The sequence below is a fragment of the Tamandua tetradactyla genome, chromosome 5 (genome assembly GCF_023851605.1).
Source record: "Tamandua tetradactyla isolate mTamTet1 chromosome 5, mTamTet1.pri, whole genome shotgun sequence".
Classification (NCBI taxonomy): domain Eukaryota; kingdom Metazoa; phylum Chordata; class Mammalia; order Pilosa; family Myrmecophagidae; genus Tamandua; species Tamandua tetradactyla.
The window spans coordinates 136,412,619-136,434,467 of record NC_135331.1 but is presented as its reverse complement, the minus strand read 5'-3'; the positions used below and the strand labels follow the sequence as shown (position 1 = coordinate 136,434,467).

At 35.3% G+C, this 21,849-nt stretch overlaps 1 protein-coding gene across 1 annotated transcript in view; it reads left to right on the top strand.

Annotated features, from left to right (window-relative positions):
• ELOVL4 (ELOVL fatty acid elongase 4) overlaps window positions 1-20,445 on the top strand; it is a 36,036-nt gene extending 15,591 nt beyond the window's left edge. Inside the window, exons 2-6 of the mRNA XM_077162301.1 lie at window positions 9,070-9,257; window positions 10,559-10,639; window positions 14,537-14,708; window positions 16,012-16,139; window positions 18,426-20,445. Of these exons, the coding sequence (XP_077018416.1) occupies window positions 9,070-9,257; window positions 10,559-10,639; window positions 14,537-14,708; window positions 16,012-16,139; window positions 18,426-18,701 (845 nt within the window). The 3' untranslated portion in view covers window positions 18,702-20,445. The remainder of the gene's footprint in view (window positions 1-9,069; window positions 9,258-10,558; window positions 10,640-14,536; window positions 14,709-16,011; window positions 16,140-18,425) is intronic.
• Window positions 20,446-21,849: the final 1,404 nt, after the last annotated feature.

Below are 21,849 nucleotides of genomic sequence, written 5' to 3'. Positions count from 1 at the left end.
CCAAAGCATTTATGATCCTGGACCAGGCCTGCCAGATGCAATACCTGTTAGAGTGAGAGACTTCTCTAGTTTGAGAATTTCTTATCATTCTTTCTACTAAGGAAACTCTTATAGGTCTCTTCTTATTTTCTTTCCCTTGAAGAAACATGATTGACAGCCACAAATCTATTTTAAAATATAATTTGCACCTGTAATTTGTAAAGAAATTGATGGGAATTTTCTCTCTTAAAATTGAGGAACATGATGCCTGAATAGGGCTGGAATAGCTGCTAAGATTCACGAGGCTCTTTCTACACCTTCCTATGGCAAGTCTCTTGACCTCTGAATCTCATTTTTAAGAAAAAGGGACCATTTCTAAATAGAAAATGCTGTAATTCTAGTTTATATGAATTTTACATGACAAAGTGAATGGTTTAGAATTATTAATGCATAAGCTCAACATGAAAACAAAATCATTGAGATAAAAATATAAAAATTATTTTTATTAATGATATAAAATATAAAAATAAGACAGTTTGACAATTTGATGACAGTCAATTTATGTTTGTGCCATTATTGATCCTCCCAAAATTTTCAGTGAGAGCATTGCCAAGAATGTTACATAAAACCTGTTTGAATCTTGGTAATCTTTGATGGCAGAATCAGTGGTGGCAGGAGGAAGTAAGGTTTTAGTAGAACATTTTTTTTCCATTTTTCTCCTAATAAATTCATAGATCAAGGAATCTCACCCAGAACTGTATGGAATTAGGATACTGACAAGAAAATGCTAGAAATGTATCTTCTGTTACTTTAATATGCATAATATACATTTGGATTCAATGTAACCCAAATGTATAGAGATTTAATTTAGCTTTAAAGTATATTTATTTAAATATTTGAAAAAATTAATGTGAATCTAGAGAAGTCATTATTTTGTAGAATGCAGTATTACATAAAATCCGTGAAGTTTTAGTACTCATGATTTTCCTTTATCTGATACCTCCAACACTGGTTCAACATTCAGGGGTACCTGCTAGTAATGATGAATTTTCTTATGGCATGTGTCATGGTCAGGTTCATGTGTCAAACTTGGCCAAGTTGTGGTACCTCTTTGTCTGGTTGGGCAAGTGCTGGCCTGTCTGTTGCAATGAGGACATTTCATAGAATTAGATCATGATCACATCAGCTGCATCCTCAGCTGATTCCATTTGTAATCAGCCAGAAGGGAGTGTCTTCTGCAATAAGTGATGCTTAATCTAATCAGGGAAGCCTTTTAAGGAGGATTCAGAAGAGATAGGCTCTCTTCCTGCTTTGGCTGGCGATCCTCTCCTGTGGAGTTCGTCCAGCCCCTCCATGGGAATCATCAGCTTCACAACCTGTCCTGTGGATTTTGAACTCTGTGTTTCCATGGTCATGTGAGACACATTTATAAATTTTATATTTGCAAGTGTTCCCTGTTGATTCTGTTTCTCTAGTGAACCCTAACTAATACATCTTGGTACCAGGAGTGGTTCTTAAGAAACAGAATCTTAAAAATGGGTTTATATGAATGTTTTTCTACTCTGATTGAACTCAAAGGCACCAAGGACTCTGATTCCCATAATTAGAATGACACTCCCAATTCATGGAGTGAGTTGGCAAAAGAGATAGTCAAAATATCACCATTCTATTCTTTGCTTGTATGAAGCCAGGCTCTGGGGGATAATGTTTTTGACACCGTTACAGAGTTTTGTGGAAATAAGAGGTATACAGATGTTGGATGTTGTTAGATACACTGGCTTAAGCCCAAAGGGATGGGCTTAAGACTTCAAACGAGATACTTAAGCGCCATCTGACAGATGTAGAAGTTTCTATAAGTATCCCGAAGGAAAATCTTATTTCCTGCAGCCGTAGACTTGAGATCTCTGAAAATCAGATTAAGAATCTTATTGTTAGAGTAACAACTTTACAACATAAATTGAAATCTCAATGTTGCATGGTATGTGCTATTAAACTGAGGGCATTGATTGGAAAGGAGTGGGACCCTGAAAAATGGGATGGTGACATATGAGTTGATAATGATGTCAGGGGTGAGATTGAAACCCTAGGTCATGCTGAGTCTTCTCTACATAACCCTGTAATAGTTTGCCCTGAGGACATAACCACCCCACCTCCAGCCTGCCTTGAGGAGTTGGCCACCCAGCCTCCTCTTGAAGGGATTAGCCCTAACGTGATTAATCTTTTTTCACCAGATGAAACTCAAATGAAGGCCCTGAAGCAAATGGCTTGGAAGATATTTCTAATTCTTTTCACGACCCACCCTCCACCCCTCATTTCTTCCAGACCTATAACTAGACTAAAGCCCCAACAGGCTCCTAAAGGTGAGGTACAAAGTATCACACCTGAGGAGGTACGTTATACTCCAAAAGAACTGTGTGAGTTTTCTAATTTATATAGACAGAAATCAGAGGAATATGTGTGGCAATGGATTTTAAGGGTGTAGGATAATGGTGGGAGGAATATAAGGCTGCATCTCCTGTTTCCTGGTATGCAGCTATTGATCTGCCAAATACTTTTTTCTCAATAGCTGTTAGTAAGGACCACCAGAAACAGTTTGCTTTCAGCTGGCAAGGTCAGCAATATACTTTACTGTCCTACCTCTGGGGTATATCCACTCTCCAGCCCTATGTCATAATCTTGTCTGCAGGGACCTTGATTGTTTCTCCCTCCTAGAAGACATCACACTGGTCCATTATATTGATGATATCATGTTGATTAGACATAGTGAACAAGAAGTAGCAACTACTCTAGACTTACTGGTAAGGCATTTGTGTGTCAGAGGATGGGAGATAAATCCAACAAAAATACAGGGGCCTTCCACCTCAGTGAAATTTCTAGGTGTCCAGTGATGTGGGGCATGCCAAGATATCCCTTTTAAGGTGAAGGATAAGTTGCTGCATCTGGCCCCTCCTACGACCAAAAAAGAGGCACAATGCCTAGTTGGTCTCTTTGGATTTTGGCGACAACATATTCCTCATTTGCTACTCTGGCCCATTTATTGGGTGACCAGAAATGCTGCTAATTTTGAGTGGGGACCTAAACAAGAGGAGGCTCTGCAACAGGTCTAGGCTGTTCTGCCACTTGGGCCATATGATTCAGCAGATCCAATGGTGCTGGAAGTGTCAGTGGCTAATAGAGATGCTGTCTGGAGCCTTTGGCAGGTCCCTAAAGGAGAATCACAACACAGATCCTTAGGATTTTGGAGCAAGGCCTTACCATCTGCTGCAGATAACTACACTCCGTTTGAGAAACAGCTTTTGGCCTGCTACTGGGCCTTAGTAGAGACTGAACACTTAACCATGGGCCACCAAGTTACCATGAGACCTGAGTTGCCTATCATGAGCTGGGTGTTGTCTGACCCACCAAGCCATAAAGTTGGGCGTGTGCAGCAGCACTGTATTGTAAAATGGAAATGGTATATATGAGATAGAGCCAGAGCAGGTCCTGAAGGCACAAGTAAGTTTCATGAAGAAGTGGTCCAAATGCCCATGGTCTCCACTCCTGCCACATTACCTTCTCTTTCCCAGACCAGAGCTGTGGCCTCTTGGGGAGTTCCTTACAGTGAATTGACTGACAAAGAGAAAACTTGGGCCTGGTTTACAGATGGTTCTGCACAATATGCAGGTACCACCCAAAAGTGGACAGTTGCAGCACTACAACCCCTTTCTGGGATGTCCTTGAAGGACAGTGGTGATGGGAAATCCTCCCAGTGGGCAGAACTTCGAGCAGTGTACCTGGTTGTTCATTCTGTTTGGAAGGAAAACTGGCCAGAGGTGTGTTTGTATACTGATTCATGGGATGTTGCTAGTGGTTTAGCTGGATTGTCAGGGACTTAGAAAGACTATAATTGGAAAATTGGTGACAAAGAGGTCTGGGGAAGAAGTATGTGGATAGACCTTTCTGAGTGGGCTAAAAAGATGAAGGTATTTGTGTCCCATGTGCACCAGAGTGTGACTTCCACAGAGGAAGGTTTTAATAATCAAGTGAATAAGATGACCCATTCTGTGGATATCACTCAGCCCCTTTCCCCAGCGACTCCTTTCATTGCTCAATGGGCTCATGAACAAAGTGGTCATGGTGGTAGGGATGGAGGTTATGCATGGGCTCAGCTACATGGACTTCCTCTCACCAAGACTGACTTGGCTACAGCCTTCTGAGTGCCCAGTCTTCCAGCAGCAGAGACCTACACTCACCCCCAATATGGTACCATTCCCCGAGGTGACCAGCCAGCTACATGGTGGCAGGTTGATTACATTGGACCACTCCCTTCATGGAAGAGGCAGTAATTTGTTCTAACTGGAATAGACACATACTCTAGATATGGGTTTGCTTTCCCTGCATGCAATGCTTCTGCCAAAACTACCGTCCGTGCGCTTACAGAATGCCTTATCCATCGTCATGGTATTCCGCATAGTATTGCTTCTGACCATGGAACACACTTTACAGCAAATGAAGTGTGGGAATGGGCACATGCTCTTGGAATTCTCTGGTCTTACCATGTTCCCCATCATCCAGAAGTCACTGGATTGATAGAACAGTGGAATGGCCTTTTGAAAACTCAATTACAGTGCCAACTATGTGGCAGTACTTTGAAAGCCTGAGGTAATGTTCCCCAGGAGGCTCTATATGCTCTGAATCAGCTACTGCTGTATGGTGCTGTTTCTCCCATAGCAAGGATCCATGGGTCCAGGAACCAAGGGGTGGAAATGGGAGTGGTACCACTCACTATTACCCCTAGTGATCAACTAGGAAAATTTTTGCTTCATGTCCCTGTGACCCTGAGCTCTGCTGGTCTACAGGTTTTGCTTCCAAAATGGGGAGTGCTTTCTCCAGGAAAAACAACAATGATTCCACTGAACTGGAAGTTAAGACTGTCACCTGTTCACTTTGAGCTACGTATGCCACTGGATCAAGAAGGGGATTATATTATTGTCTGGGGTGATAGACCCTGACTATCCGGGGGAAGTAGGACTGCAACTACATAATGGGGGTAAAGAAGAATTTTCTTGGAATATAGATCCCCCTAGGGTATCTTTTAGTACTACCATGCCCTGTGATTAAAATCAATGGAAAACTGCAACAACCCAATCCAAGCAGGACTACCAATGACTCTGAAACTTCAGGTATGAAGGTTTGGGTCACCCCACCAGGCAAAGAACCATGGCCAGCTGAAGTGCTTGCTGAGGGTCAAGGGAACATGGAATGGGTAGTGGAAGAAGATAGTGATAAATATGAACTTCGACCACGTGATCAGTTACAGAAACGAGGACTGTAATGCTGTTTTGTTCATGTCTGCTATTTAAGTTGTAAGATATCAAGTTTAAGAATGAATGTTGCCCAAGGATTTGCGCCCTATTCTGGAGAGATTTAATGTGTATCCAGTTATATTCAGGACAGTTGAGTATTGTTAGGTAAAAGAAAAAATGAGTATTTTATTGTTTTTTATTTGGAAATGGGTATGCTTTAAGGTGATATATATAGCTGCCAAGTTGACAAGGGGTAGACAGGCATGGTCAGGTTCATGTGTCAACATTGGCCAAGTTGTGGTGTCTGTTTGTCTGGCTGGGCAGGTGCTGGCCTGTCTGTTGCAATGAGGACATTTCATAGAATTAGATCATGATCAGGTCAGCTGCATCCACAGCTGATTCCATTTGTAATCAGCCAAAATGGAGTGTCTTCTGCAATGAGTGATGCTTAATCTAATCAGGGAAGCCTTTTAAGGAGGATTCAGAAGAGAAAGGCTCTCTTCCTACTTCAGCTCGTGAGCCTCTCCTGTGGAGTTCGTCCAGACCCTCCATTAGAATCTTCAGCTTCACAACCTGCCCTGCAGATTTTGGACTCTGTGTTCCCGTGGTCATGTGAGACACTTTTATAAATTTTATGTTTGTGAGTGTTCCCTGTTGATTCTGTTTCTGTAGAGAACCCTAACTAATACAGCATGGCATTATGATGATGCACTAAATCCTTCTTTTTAGTAGTAGAGAAAACATAAAAGAAACATTTACACAGTGATGTTCATAGTGGCATTATTCACAATCTCCAAAAGACAGACAACCCAAGTGCCCATCAACAGATGTGTGGATAAGCAAAAGGTGGTATATACATATGATGGAATATTATGCAACAGTGAGAAGGAATGTGGTCCTGAAGCACACGACATGGATGAACCTTGAGCATGTAATGCTGAGTGAAATAAGTCAGACACAAAAGGACAGATATTGCTTGATTTCAGTAATAGGAACTAACTAGAATATTAGTTTTAAAACTCAGAGTTTTAAAAAATAGAATATAAGGTACCTAGAGATAAACAGAAGCTATAAAGCAGTTGCCTAATATGTACAGAATTTTTAACAAGGTTGAACTTGTGTTTGTGAATGGATAGAGGAGAGCGTAACTTGGTGTTGGATTATAAGTAATAGTGCTGTATTTTAGGTGATTTGGTTGAAAGGGGTTGTTTAGCGTCATGAATGTCACCGTTTAACGCTACAGATATAAATAAGTTCTTGCATGAACTACTACAAATGTATGACACTTGTACAAAGAATTAATAATAGAGTGGTATATGGAGAAAAATTACTATTGCCAGCTACAGCCTATAGTTAACAATAATAAGTTAATATTCTTCCATCAATAGTAACAGGTATACCACACCAGTAGTAGGGGTCAATAATGGGGGGATGAGGGATATTTTATTTTGTATTTTCTTTTTTTGTGTGTCTCTGATATTTTTCTTTTTGTCACAATGAAAATTGAGTGTGATTGCTCAACTAAGTGATGATACTGTGAGACATTGATTATATACTTTGGATGTAGTATATGGTATGTGAATACATCTCAAATGTGCAGATTTAAAAAAAGTGTAGGCCTGACATGCTGGAATCCTGCATTTGGTTCCTGGTGCATGCCCATGGGGAAAAAAAAAGTAGGATATTTGAATCTTGTCAGAAGCACTAAGGGAAGTATTAATGCAGGTAAATACAGAACGACGAAACTGCAAAGACATGAAAAATTGCATGCAAATATTATATGATAACGAGTTGTTACACTGTGGCTCAAGTGCTGACAATTACTATGACTTCCATAATAATTGTAGGAGATGGAAATTTTGAGAACTCTTTGACCCTTGTGAACTGGAAGGGCTAAATCAAGAAAGCATGGTGTGAAATGTGGTTTTATAAGTTGAAAATTTAGGGATGCTGTTAAGTGTTTGCTGAATGAATCATGATTTGCATTGTTGAGCAAAGTGAGGCCGTTGTCTTTTTTTTTCCCTAGAGAAAGCTGTGCAGTAAAGGACAATGAACTTTATAGGGCACACAAAAGTTAAAAGAAAAACCCTAAGGGGAATCCATTTGGTCCATGGAATGATGGCATAGGCATAACTTCTTAGAAATGTAGGCTTTTCCTAGAAACGGGCCACATTCCAGACCTACTGCATCAGAACCTGCATTTTAACTGTGTATCCAGGTCATTCTTTTGCTCATTAAACTTGAAGAAGGACTAAGCTAGTGCACCTTCTTGCCTCAGATTTTACAGCTGAAGACACTGAAGTGAGACCATGCCTGTAAGGTACTATACACAGAAGCAGAGCCAGCGTTAGGACTCAGCTGGTCTATTTACTCATCCAGTCTAGCTGTCTCTGATACCTCTATCATTTCTTATCCTCCACAGTTTTACTCGTCTATTGGCCTATGTTAGTGTCAACCAAATACTTTTGCTCTTTGTATCAAACTCATAGAGAAAACAATATCTGTCCTATATCTTGTGAGTAAGAATAGGACACCATAGCAATTCCTGTGACCTGAAGTAGAATGGGGCTTGTCTTAAATCTTTTTTTATAATATGGAAAAATAAAGATCTAAGTAGATAAGCATCCATGTTTTAATGAGGGCTTTGACATAAAAAAGATGTGATCATAGAAGGATAATAGGACATTAAAGAAAAGTGAGCAATCACTGAGAAGACCATAATGGCACAATGCCTTTCACAAAAAGTCAGCTATGCCATCTTACTAACATCTTGGTTATTCATAGAGTTAAAAAAAAAAAAAAAAAGGACGTGTTCTCAAGGAAAAAATTAGAAAACTATCTTGAATAATATGGTGATTACCATTTAAATAAATTATAGATTTGTAATGATCTCCAACTTAATCCTCCCAGACAGATATAACTTTATCCTTGTATTAAACATTCGAGGGAATGGCTTGCATTGCCCCACACCTCTTGAGTCTATAATTCTTTGCTGCTTTAGGAAGGGACATAGAGAGCAGTTTCCAAACTGCACACTGATTACTTTTACATGTTTAGTATGGAAGTCCCATATCTCCTTAAAATACTTATTTTCTGTCTGGGAAGTCTTTTCTTCTCTTTTCCTACCAGGACTATTTCCTATAGTTTTAGTAACCTTTGTTTGTTGTCCTTGTTCTCTAGATTCTTTATAAAACATAGGCTATGATATAAGTAATGAAACATTTTTTTTTTTGGCCTGGGCAGGCACTGGGAATCAAGCCCAGGTCTCCAGCATGGCAGGCAAGAATTCTGCCACTGAGCCACTGTCACACCACCCAAAACAATTTTTAAATGTTATTCACCAGAATCAGTCTCATGTCTTTGATTTTTTAAAATGTTTTTTATTGTTAAATATAGCGTATATACAATGAAAAGAAAGAAAAAGCAATGACTTTCAAAGTGCACTTCAACAAGTAGATACAGAACAGATTTCAGAGTTTGTTATGGGTTACCATTCCACTATTTCAGATTTTTCATTCTAGCTGCTCCAAAATACTGGAGGCTAGAAGAAATATTTTTTTAATTTTTTGTGAAAAAGTAACATAAATACCAAGAAGCAATAAATTTCAAAGCACATCACAACAATTAATTGTAGAACAGATTCTTGTCTTTGATTTTTAACTGTGTATTTTTATCAGGATTCGAAGAACAGTGATCTGTATTTGGTCAAATTAGAGAATTAAGTTGAAGCATTATAATCCTAATAATTTCATTTTAGAAACCTGTATTAATTAATGAATTTTATGTTATTTTGTTCTCTCTGTAGATAAACGTGTGGAAAATTGGCCTCTGATGCAGTCTCCATGGCCAACCCTGAGTATAAGTGCCCTCTATCTCCTGTTCGTGTGGCTGGGCCCAAAGTGGATGAAGGACCGGGAACCTTTTCAGATGCGCTTAGTGCTCATTCTGTATAATTTTGGAATGGTTTTGCTTAATCTTTTTATCTTCAGAGAGGTAGGTTTATTAAGGTTTAATTTCCCATAACTCTGGGGAATTAAAAAATGATAATGGGTGAAACCATGATTGTAATATTGTACAAGATAATTTTTAGCTACTTTAGAAGTAAATTTTGTATTAATGACATTTTTCATTTTAGGACACCTAAAAGATAAAATCCAACTTATGCTTAAGAAGTTGCATTTTTAAATATATATATGTACAATAATAAAATATGCATGTACAAAACCAGTATAAAAAGTATGAACAGTTGTTTAAAACGGAATTTTGCATCAAACTCTCTAGATTCTGATATTATAACCCTTATTAGGTCTTTTAACGTTAGATGTTATTTAACTTTTTTTAGCCTCAGTTTTCCCCATCCATAAAATAAAACCTACCTTTTAGGGTCATTATTAGAATTAAGTGAGATGACCTTTGCATAGTGTTTGGCACATATTAAGAACTCAGGAAACAGTAGCAGCTATTTATTTGTAATTTGTATTCCCAGCAGTTTCAAGGCTTGATGACGATCAGAATATGCAAATGTAAAATACTGGTGGCAAATTAAATCCTGTTACATAATGTCTTTTTTTTGGCATGGGCAGGCTTCTTTTAATTTTGGATTGGAACTAAAATGAATTAAGGTATAAAATTACCTATCGTACAGCTGTGGCTCCTAATCATCATGAACGTTTCTGGGGTCCGGCAAATGCTCAAATGCTCAGTGATGTTTCGAATGGAACCCCTAAAGGCTAGAAGTTAAAATGGCTCTTTTTGAAGTTGTCTGAGTATAAGGAATTTGTTTTCTAAGAGATTTCTCAGAGTTTTAAATTCTCTGTGATCCCTGAGAACTGGACTAGCAATGGTAAGAAAATAAACAGTAACTCTCCTAAAAACTAAAAAATAATACTTTGGCAACTTAATCTACACAATCTCAACTTCATAAAAAAATCTATTTGGATACTTTCACCTTATTTGTTAGCTGCAGACCACCCTGGATCAAAAGTAGAAATCAACTCTTACAGCCATTAAGTCATGATAATAAAAATTCCTCTTAATATTATAGAGCTGCTGTCTTGATCCAAAAGTTACTTTTGATTTTTGAGATTTCAATAATAGAAAAAAATGCACCATGGTAACTTAGAAATTCTGATGCATTCAATGCTTAATGATTTAGAATTTTTACTATTTAGAACATTTGAAAAATTTTTTAGGACATATTGCTTTAAAAATAATTTGAAAGTGTATACTGTACTTAGTGACTTTAATAAATATCTTACTGAAATGTTAGTTCAAGTATTACTGCTTTTTTCCAGTTATTTATGGGGTCGTATAATGCAGGATATAGCTACATCTGCCAGAGTGTGGATTATTCTGATAATGTCAACGAAGTCAGGGTGAGTACATTAAAAATACTGTTAATCAGTAGAAGTAGATTTAATTGAATAGGCCTCTGTATATGAAGAAGTATACTTTAATTTGGAAGTGAAATTATGCTGGATATTTAGAGTCAGTAAAACCTGTTTTTCTTTAAACGTACGTAAATGAAAATCTGTTTTCATACATCCGGTGTGTTCTTTCATTTGATGGGTGAGAGTGATATGTGTTTGATTACTGCAGTACGCTTCTTTTTTATTTTTCATTTTTAAAAGATAGAGGTTCCATATTCAGTATAAATAAATTATTTTACATTTTTATTGGTTTTGATTAAGAATAGAAACCCATAAAGAGGGTTTGATTAATTTAAGAAAGTCTGAGCAAAAACAGAAGTTTTTTGAACTATGTAATATATAGTAAATTAAACATAGTAAATTTGTATAGATATCAACTCAGTTTTTATTATATTTGCAGAAAAATAACCATTACTAATATAATGTTATAGTATTTTATTTTTTGGTCACTTATATTAGTAAAATTATCATTTTACTCAAGTATAAGAAACAACAGATTATCCTAAAAATTTTCTTAAGTATTTGCTGAACTCCTCTTGTGTACCGTGGTTCATAATAAAAGTTACATATAACATGTGTAAAAGTTACATATAACACGTTTAAAAAATTTACACATATATAAAATACATAAAATATATGTATATGGTAGTAGCTTCTCTAGGAAAAAATACCTTTCTGGAATGGGATTTGGACAGTGTAAATGCCAGCATTCATCAAGATCCAAATGGCTTAAATATGCTTTCCATTTTATGTCTAAAATTTCATTTCTGTATTAGAAGACTTAGGTACTGATGAAAAATCACCCCTTTGATTGTTGTGTTAATTTTATCATTCAGTAAATATAGTGTGGAGTACCTGCTATGAGCAGATGCTGTGATGTGGGCCACTGGTGACAGCCAAAGTCCCTGCCTTCATGGAGTGGACATTCTAGTAGGGATTTCACAAAAATCATGTGAAAAATGGTTAAGAAGAAATTAAGTCCTGTGATGTAGACTGAGAGGGATTTAGTGGGACTACTTCATTTAGGATTTGTGCACTAGGAAAAATTTTTCTTCTGATAACCACATCACCAGAGAGCCTCCTGAGCTTTTACTTCTTTGGTTTGAGGAAGAGGAAAAGAGAGAAGAGTTTGACGTCTTAAAAAAATTCCTTTGCTGAGAAAGTATATTAGTATGTTTAGGATAAATTTTAAAATATCGCTCTGAGAATTGTAAGCCTACACTCCATGCCTAAACTGCTAATTTTTTTTAAAAAAAACAACTAGCTGTTGTGAAAGACAGAAATCTAGTAGGATAAAGAAGCCGAGATTTGTAGCAGATTGTATTTGAAAATTTCCTTCCTCTTTCCTCCCTCTTTTCTTTTCCTCATCACCCTGCCCCATCACACACATACACATACAAATTAAACTAAGCTTTGTTTAGAACAACTCACCCAATTAAAATGTTATGCAACTGAAGTGTGACTCTAATATAGTATGAGAGCTAGTACTTATAACTAGTTAATTTATCATTTTATTTTTCTAGGGAGAGATTCAGGTATTTTGGAACATTCTCATCTAATATCTAAAGAGATTGTGTTTTTCCATGGTTGTTAGTTCTTGTTAAATTAGGAAGCAAAAGATGCATTTTATACACATATGCATGCTCTCGTATTATAATTGTAAATCAGTAACAGTTCATTCTTGGTAAAGTCCTATATTATTTTCTTAATGTACTGATATTTTATTACCTTACTAACAAAAATTTAAATCACATTCCACTGTCAGAATTTAAACCTATCAAACTCAGTTAGCAAATATTAATAGTGGATGTTATTTGCCCTCTAATGTGCATGGAATCCCTTCCAGTATTTCCCCCATTGAAGCTTCCCCAACTAACCAAAATCTTCAGTTTGCTGAATGAAAACTAACTTCTTATAGTAAATCTGTAGAAAATCTGTAGGTCTAAAGCATGTCAGAAGCTAGTTTTTTTTGAACTTTTATGTTACATTAAGAGTGAATAATTCTGGAAGCTTCTCCAAACTTTTTCATTTTCTTAATACACCACCTCACATTAGAAGATGTTATGGATTTAGGTAAGACATATATAATTAGTATATGGTCACTCACAACTAATAAAACATTAATGCTTTTGAATTTTTCAGGATATTTCATGTTATAAGAATTACATCAAATTGTAATATACTATATGAGTTATTCAGTTTCAACATAGAAATTTAGTTTTTTCAATAATAAAAGCTAATAATTATAATATTTATTAGATACAATAGAATAAATATTTTACTCAGAGAATCATTTTTTTTTTATTCATCTGTTATGTGACCAAAAAGTATCACTTTTTATTTTGGTGTAGCCATTTCAAATATATCTAATGCAGTTTACAAGCTAAGGAGGGGAATTGTTGATTATTACATATGAATTATGGCTAGTTTAGAGGCCCAGATGGGAGGAAAATAAGACATGTGTTACCTTCTATAAAAGTTTTCCTGTGCCAAAATAGTCATTTTATTTAATTTACACTAATATTGGATAGTTAACTGTCTCAAGCCTGTTTTCAACCAATTTGCCTTTCAACAGTATTATGATTCAAGCGAAATCAGCAAATAATTTTCAACCTGTGAATATCAGAGTATTTTTCCTTTGGCCTTTCTCTTTGAGACTCTTTGCACACACTTTGAAATTGTAGTTTTGTTTTTCAAAACTAAAACCAAAACCAAAGCAAATCAAACAAACAAAAACCACGATGTCTAACAGAGGCAGGTATAAAAAGAGGAAGAAATCTTTCAACTCTAAAATACCTGACTATGACTGACTCTGTTAAGCTCCTGACAAGGGTGTATAAACAAATTTCAGTTACAAACTGCCTTATTTGTGCATAGTAAACTTGTCATAAAAACACTTAATATATGAAAGTGAAGTTTAGGTTACTGTTACCATAGGATTCTTTAAAATATATATATTTGTATGCTGTATGGTGGGGGTCACATTTCGTTCTTTTTCCATGTCAGTAACCCATTATTGCAGCACCATTTGTTGAATTTTGTTTGTTTGTTTGCTTATTTGGGTTTTTGTTTGTTTTGAAAAGTGCACGGGCCATAAATTGAACACAGGTCTCCTTCATGGCAGGTGAGAATTCTACCACTGAACTACCCTTACACCCCCTTTAAACATATTTTACAACATGTTCACAGAGGTAACCTGTCATTGGATCCTTAAACTTGAAATTTTAATGTAATCTTTTTGAACTATCTGACATCTTAATTAGAAGCCAGGAGAAGAAAAGATTCATGCATGTAAGCAGCATTATGTTTATGACCTAGGACATAATTATTTTTATTTCTTTCTATTTACCATCTTAAAGATTTCACTGCCTGATACAAGCTGCTGTGATCAGGGCCTTACATTAAAATGATAGAGACAGAATCTGATACAGACAAGTTACTAAACAGATCTACTTGCAAGTATATCTAAAGTGTGCTGTTGGCTAGGAATGAGCAACCAAAATATCTTTATTAATTAAACATCTGAGTTTCTCAACAAAATTGAAAAACATAGCAATGCAAGTGTGTTAGCCCTACGTTCAACATTTTGACACTATGTGACATCCAGCTATTTGAAGACTGAACCTTTTCTCTTTAATTATTAGTACTGTATAGATACGTAGTTTTGGACCCTTTCTTTTCCATTTTTTCCCCTATGCTTAGGTTTCAAGCCCACTTAGGTAAAAATAAGTCCATGCCTTGTACATTTTGTGCAGTGAAGATTATTTTGCACTTATTTGCAATGTGTACAAAACCATACAGTGTTTTTCTGGTATTTATAACCTGCTTTTTTCTTTTTTACAGATAGCTGCTGCTCTGTGGTGGTACTTTGTATCTAAAGGAGTTGAGTATTTGGACACAGTGTTTTTTATCCTAAGGAAGAAAAACAACCAAGTGTCTTTCCTTCATGTATATCATCACTGTACAATGTTTACATTGTGGTGGATTGGAATTAAGTGGGTGGCTGGGGGACAAGGTAAGTATTTTCAGGAATGTATATGCATGTATTAAATTACATAGTAATTGTGTTGGGTGGAAAATAATGGGAATCTGGGAATTTGACTTGGTCTGTGATTTAACTTTCTTTTATGGTAAATCATTTCTGTGTTAATTTCATTTTAAAGAATTTTGAGAAAATAAAACTTTAATTTTTTTTTGGACCTGTAATTGCTTTAACATCTAAAGCCTCCTCCAAGAAATGGGCATAAACTAGGCTAAGTGTAGAAAATAATAATTTAATGAACATTCAGAAGTAGTAATCCTGATCCAAAGAAAACCAAGATACAACCTCTCGGTAGAAGACCCCATCTTCAGTCCAAGCCCAAAGCCCCACCTACTCTAAAATGACTTTAAATGATCCTGTTGCTTCTTATGCACATGAAATTTGTATATAGCTTTGTTAATGTTCAAGACAGTGAATTCACAATTTGGCCAAGATCTGTCCCTTGATATTTTTAGATGCCTGTAGCTTCAGGATGATTCATGTCAGTGAGCTGGAAACAGACCATTCCCTGTGGTTAAGACCAAGGGTATACTCATCATTACAGTCCAGTTCATCTTGCTACTTTCCACTGTCACTATGGTAACTGGCAGCTTAGGAATTCACACTTATAAGTTATTATTGGGGAGCAATTTAAAATAGTATAAAGTAAAACTGTATAATTTTCAAAGAAAAATTGGCAAATTCAAACTGACTCTTAAGCCATTTTATGATTTATTGAACACTTTCATTTAATTAATATTCTAGAGAGAAAAAGAAGCCATTGATTTAGACTGACTGGACTCTCTGTGTAATTTATGTTTTATTCCATGTTTGTAATGTTATTATATTTAAAACTATTTTAAAAACTAAGAAATAAGTACTGTATTGTTTGGATAGGTAACTGGCCCATCTAAAGGCAATAATGGAGCATTTACAATCTACTTAAAGATTTTCCCTCCCCAAATAGTAAAATTTAAAAGCAATATGGACAATAGTTCTGTTAGGGCCTACTTAAGCTCACTGGAGTGTTTCATTTGAAAACTTGGAAATTTAAACTTGCCACATTGAAAGTCCTTTCCATTTGAGAAATGCACATGTTTATTTATATAGTAAAAACCCAAACCTAAACTTTTTACGAACTAGATTTTCTATTAATACTACTTTAAATAATTCTGTTTCTAATCTGCAGTCGATTAAATGTTAGAAAATAATATAGACTCATTTATTTTATATCCAAATATTTATAGCCTTATAATATTTTTTCTCTGTTACAATGTTTCCTCTTGTTTTCCTAAAGCATTTTTTGGAGCCCAGTTGAATTCCTTTATTCATGTGATTATGTACTCATACTATGGGTTAACTGCATTTGGCCCATGGATTCAGAAGTATCTCTGGTGGAAACGATATCTGACCATGCTGCAGTTGGTGAGTTAAATACTTTTGAAGTTTGTTCTGGTGAAACACTGAAAATTTTTGAATTTTATTAATTGGAAAAGACCAAATTGTTTTAGAAAATTTTCTATTACAAAATTAACTTTCTTTGCCCTCCGGCCTTAGGAGTTGAGACTGCTTGGCTATAAACTATCTATTCAGAGACTTGCTTGGTCACAGCTACGTTCTCTTGTAATGACCTTTAAAAACTTAGTCATATCACTTTCTCTCTAAAGAGAAACATTGTTTAAAAAATCTGTGAAATCAAAGATTAAATATCTTAACACCCTACAAACTCCATAGACTCTTGTAGACTCATGTATGACTAGAAAAATAATTGAAAATTTTTCTCAAGTGATATTTCATCCTAAAATTTTATTATTACCTCTCTTCATCCTGTGCTTGTTTAAATATTCCATTTCCATTTTCAGTCCTTGATTTATTGATGCCATACATTTAGAAAAAAAAGTTGAAAAGACGGGACTGAGCCACAGTGGTAAAAGGAAGGGAAGTAAGGACTATAGATCTCTTCTTAGTTCTCTAAAACCCAGTGTTTAGCGAATAGAACCAGGTATTTTTAAACACTAGTGTTTAGACCAGACAATTTTCAGCATGTACCCTTAGTAGGACTTCTCACAGCATCTGGGTGCATCAGTGTAACATCCTGAGCTGCACTACCCTGTTATCAGACTGAACATTCAAAAACTATTCTTTAAGCCTTGGCATGTATTATAATTTGCTTTAATCATAGCATGTACACAGTTTTATCAGTGAAATCACGTTTGGAAATATTATCCATCGCCATCTTAAGTTGCTAAACAGCGAGCTAACCGAACAGGAAACACAGCTTTGGGGAATGCAGGGAGTGAAGAATTCATTTGTAACTAAAATGTTACAGGAAGCTTCCTCCAGCTTTTTGTGTGAGCTGTTTATACTGTTTGTGTAATTCATTTTTCCTGCTAATTAGTAAGTGGTCCCAAGAAAATGAAGAAATAACAAAAATCAGGTGAACTATTTCTGTCTATTTTGCTGGACTCTGCACCTGGTTCTCCTTGAATGATCCCATATTCAACCACACCCACGTACACACCCTTTTTCAGTGATACGGGTTCTAAAGAACAATGCGAAACCAGAAGGTCTTAAAAGTCTGAAGTTTGCCATGGAAAGTTTTAAAAAGTCTGAAAAAATTTGTGATCTCCATGGAATAAGTTTGTTTTTAATATTTAATAAAATAATTAGCATTGGTAATGTTTTCTTTAAAAGAGAAACCACAATTGCCCACTACAAATAGGATATTAATTCTGTGAAGGACTGTTAATTTCTAAACCAAAAGTTCCCACAGTAATTCCTTCAAAGCACATCATGTACATTAATCTTGTAAAAATTAGCCCTTATTAACACCATGGAATTCATATCTTTACATCTTAAACATTTCATATATTGATGTATCAAATTTTAAAATTATTATATTACCTTAAGTATCTCAATTTTGGCCTTTCTGCATTTAAAAACTTAAGGTTGAAAGTGATAATCTTTCTTTTTTTGTATTTATTCCTAAATGTTTTCTAAATTTTTATCGGAATCTTAGTTTTTAAAGGTATATAGTGCTAATTCAAATACAAAATTTACGTACCTCCTATTCTGTAAGAAGCTAATAACGAACAATTTTGGTAAGTTTATTTTTAAAAGTATATGGACCTGCTTAAAATTCTTTGGAAAGAAATCAAACTGCATTGTGGGAGCCTAAGAAAAATTGAAGTGTTTATAATACTACTACTTTCCTCTTGTAAACCACTGATGTTCCCTCTCATTACATAACATTATGCAGCAAGTATTCACTGAATCCAGACACTGTGCACACATCACTGTGTTGATGGCTTGAATCATCAATGAGCAAAAAAAGCCCTTCCCTCTGGAGTTCCAATATGAATAATACAGATGGACGATAAAGAAGTAAAATATATAAAAACAGTTTCAGATAGTTGTAACTGTTATAAAGAAAAAGAAACAAAACCAAAAACACCCTTTGGCTGAATAGATTGAGAAAGCCAGTTGCTAGAGGTTACTTTACTTCAGGTGGTTGGGAAGCCCTTGCTAAGGGAGATGGCATTTGAGCTGCCAACTAATTGAGAAGGAGCCAGCCATAGCAGCTGGAGAACTATTCAACTTTGGATAGCTTGGCAAATTTGGATTTATGTTTGCTACATGGAATATTCTGTTGTTTTTAGAAGTTGTTTACTGTTCTGATTAAATATATTCTATGTTGTTTTTGTTTTTCAGGTTCAATTCCATGTGACCATCGGGCATACAGCATTGTCTCTTTATACTGATTGTCCCTTCCCCAAATGGATGCACTGGGCTCTAATTGTCTATGCAATCAGCTTCATATTTCTCTTTCTTAATTTCTATGTTCGGACATACAAAGAGCCTAAGAAATCAAAAACTGGAAAAACAGCTGTGAATGGTATTTCAGCAAATGGTGTGAACAGATCAGAAAAACAGCTAGAGATAGAAAATGGGAAAAAGCAGAGAAATGGAAAAGCAAAAGGAGAGTAAATTGAACTGGGTCTTAACTGTTGTTGACAGTAAGGAAGTTCCCATTTCATATAAAATTTCAGGGAAAACAAGCAAATGAGGGTTTGAAGGTGGGGAGAAAAGCAAATGTGCTCTATGTACTAATGACTTTTAGACTGAGTAAAGTGTTTAATACAATACCCAGATGTTTTATTTTTGAACATTTTTTTTATTAGCTTTGATGTCCAGACCAAAGCAATCATCATGGGTCTTTGGAGACTCTCCCTCTGCTCACATCAGATGAGATTTTTCATGTATGTCATGTACATTCGTTATAAGTCTGAATTTTAGACCATCACAGAAACACAGTCTTTAGGAATTTTTTGGTTAAATTAGTGACTACCTACTGATTTAAATCAGCTACTTTACATTTTCTGGTTCAAAGCTAGAAATGCAGATACTTTTAAATTTGCACATTTGAATTCATTTGCTGGCTGGAATGGTCGAACTTCTCCACCTCTACTCTGAATACACCCTTTTGACTGTAATGAAATTTTTAAAATCTGCTGATCTCTGTAGACTCTTAGAGGTTTGATGATGATGGTGTTGGTGAAAATAAGAAAGAATTACAGTAAAATCCTGTCTGGTGGCTCATAGGTCACCATGACTTGTGGCACAAATCACTGCGGGAAGCAATTTTTGTGATGAACAGGTAGCCTTTGAATACTCCTTCTACTATGAGAAATATATTATGAAAATTAAGATTATTGTCCAAGTGGAACATGAAACAACATGTCTTCATTAGTAACATCATAAAATAGTTACATTTATGTGCTATTTAAGTTACAAGAGAGTGTGATGATTTATATCAGGTTTCCTTATTTTGATTTGTGGCTGTTACCAGTTTTTCATATGTGGAAATATACCTACCTCTTCTGTTGGAAAGAAATTTAAAATTAAATAAATTTAAATTAAAAAAATCAAGGAGTCCTCTAATGTAAATTTTAAACATATTAACTTTCAATTCCACTATTTTTTTTTTCAAGTTACATCAAAATTTTCTGTGAACTATCCTTCCCTTTCAATGTGTTGAATTTTGGATTGATATTTTCCTTGTGACTTAGTTAGGAAGGACTAAGTTGCAAGATCTTATTTATTAATAAGTATGAAGTATAAACCCATTTTGGTGCAATATTCTTGACTCCTTGGTGCTAAAGATTTAATTCAGTGCTTGATTTTATAGGTGTAGTTGTTAAAATACAAAATAAATAAAAGAGTAATCGGAACTATGAAATGAAGTTTGTTATTTTCAAATGAAGTATTTCATGTAATACAAGCAAACAACTTAAATTCACTAGGGAAGAGAATTTGTATGTTTTACTTCATAGGTTAGTTTGTTAGGGGATGTTACTGAAGGGTCATTATAGAAAATGTGACAAGAAGGCATGAATATTTCTAAGTATCTTGGCAACATGTCAGAACTGCATGTGCAGAATGTTTGTACAAACAAACTATTTCAAAATATTTTGTAAACTATAAATTATTGTGTAGTAAAATTACACACTTTTACCCCAAAGGCCTGTGGTGATGAGAAGTACAGAAACTTTGCAACACCTACAGTAGGTGGTCTAAAAGGATTCAACACTTTATTTTTGCTGCTCAGTGTGTAATGACTAGAGATTTGTAAATCTTTGTGAACATTGTGTATTGGTTCCCCAGAGCTATTCATTCCCTGCTACATGATTTCAGCACAATAAATATACTACTCCTGCTGTGGGAAAAATCATTTTTTGTTGTTGTTAATCAGTTTATTTTAATGTAAATCATCTGATAGGTGTTTATTTAATTCAGTTGTTAGAATTCTAAATTTGTTATGCAGAAAAGAAATAAAATTAGAACTTTAGATGTCTATGATTTCTGGTTAAACTCATTTTTTATGGTAGCATATTTTTACTTTAAAATTCAGTTTCCTTTGGAAGAGCTTTTGGATGCAGATATAAAACATATCATTTCTTCTATATTATTCTTATATTTGTGACTTCAAATATAAGCCTTAACACTCTTTAATCTGTGGGTTTTTTGTTCCAAAATTTTTTTAAAAATAGGGAGCTCTTGTGTTCTTATATTTAAATCATTCAGTCTTAACTATACTTTAAGGTTCTTTATGGAAGATGGTTTTAAAATTGATAAACATAACCTTTTCTAGTAGCTTTTCACAGTTTCTCTGTCCTCACAGATAAATTTCGTGTTTCATAGCTAAAAATCTGTGAATGAGGATTGCAGTGTTTTTAGCCCACCAGCTAACTAAAGTCATGTTTTCTTACTTAGAAAAGAAGTGATGTATTAAATGTATGTAATGACTCGAAATTCCTGAGCTATATAACTGTGCTTTCCAATATAATCTTTGACAGTGGCTCATATTTTTTCTGTTTTCTCTGTTACTCTTGAATCTGTTTTGCTGGAGGACACTGATAACGAGTTTTGATTTTAGCATTACTAATTATTTCATTCTGTCTTTATCTCTCTTTCCACACACTCTGCAGGCATGCAAATATATTTTAAGTCAGATTATTATGTTCATTTTTTAGAAGATGGGCTCTGGAAATGTTCTTTAGTTCATTAGGAATTAAAAAACCTGTTTTAATTTACAGGTTTGTTCCATATATGCAACACCTTATCCTAGAAATAAAAACAGAACCAAGAAGTCACTTGATTTTTGCTATCTTATCTGTTTGATTATGTAACAATGCAGGCACTATATATTGACAGGAGCAGAACTTTTGAATCTTGCCCTCCTTAGGATGTGGCAAGTCACACTGAGCTGTTCACTCTCAACTATTTCCTTTTGAGAAACAGCTAGCATTAATCTCAGCCAGCTGTATTCATAATGCTATCTTTATGGAGAAAAAGATGACTACAGATAAATGGGATGAAAATGAGTGTTCAGTATAGACCTGGTGACTTAGATTTAGGTTTCCCGCTGATTGGTAAATAGGGCAGGGAAACTAAGAGGCGCCACAATGGAAGCTACATATACAAAAATGCAAATCTGAGCAGTAACCATAAACCTGCTTAAGGGGATCAGCCAGCTGGCACGCCATATGCAAATGATTTTGACAGGTGACCTCGGAAAGCAAAGCCTTAATTGTGATATATTTTAGAATCCATGTTTGGTCTTGGGTTTTGTAGG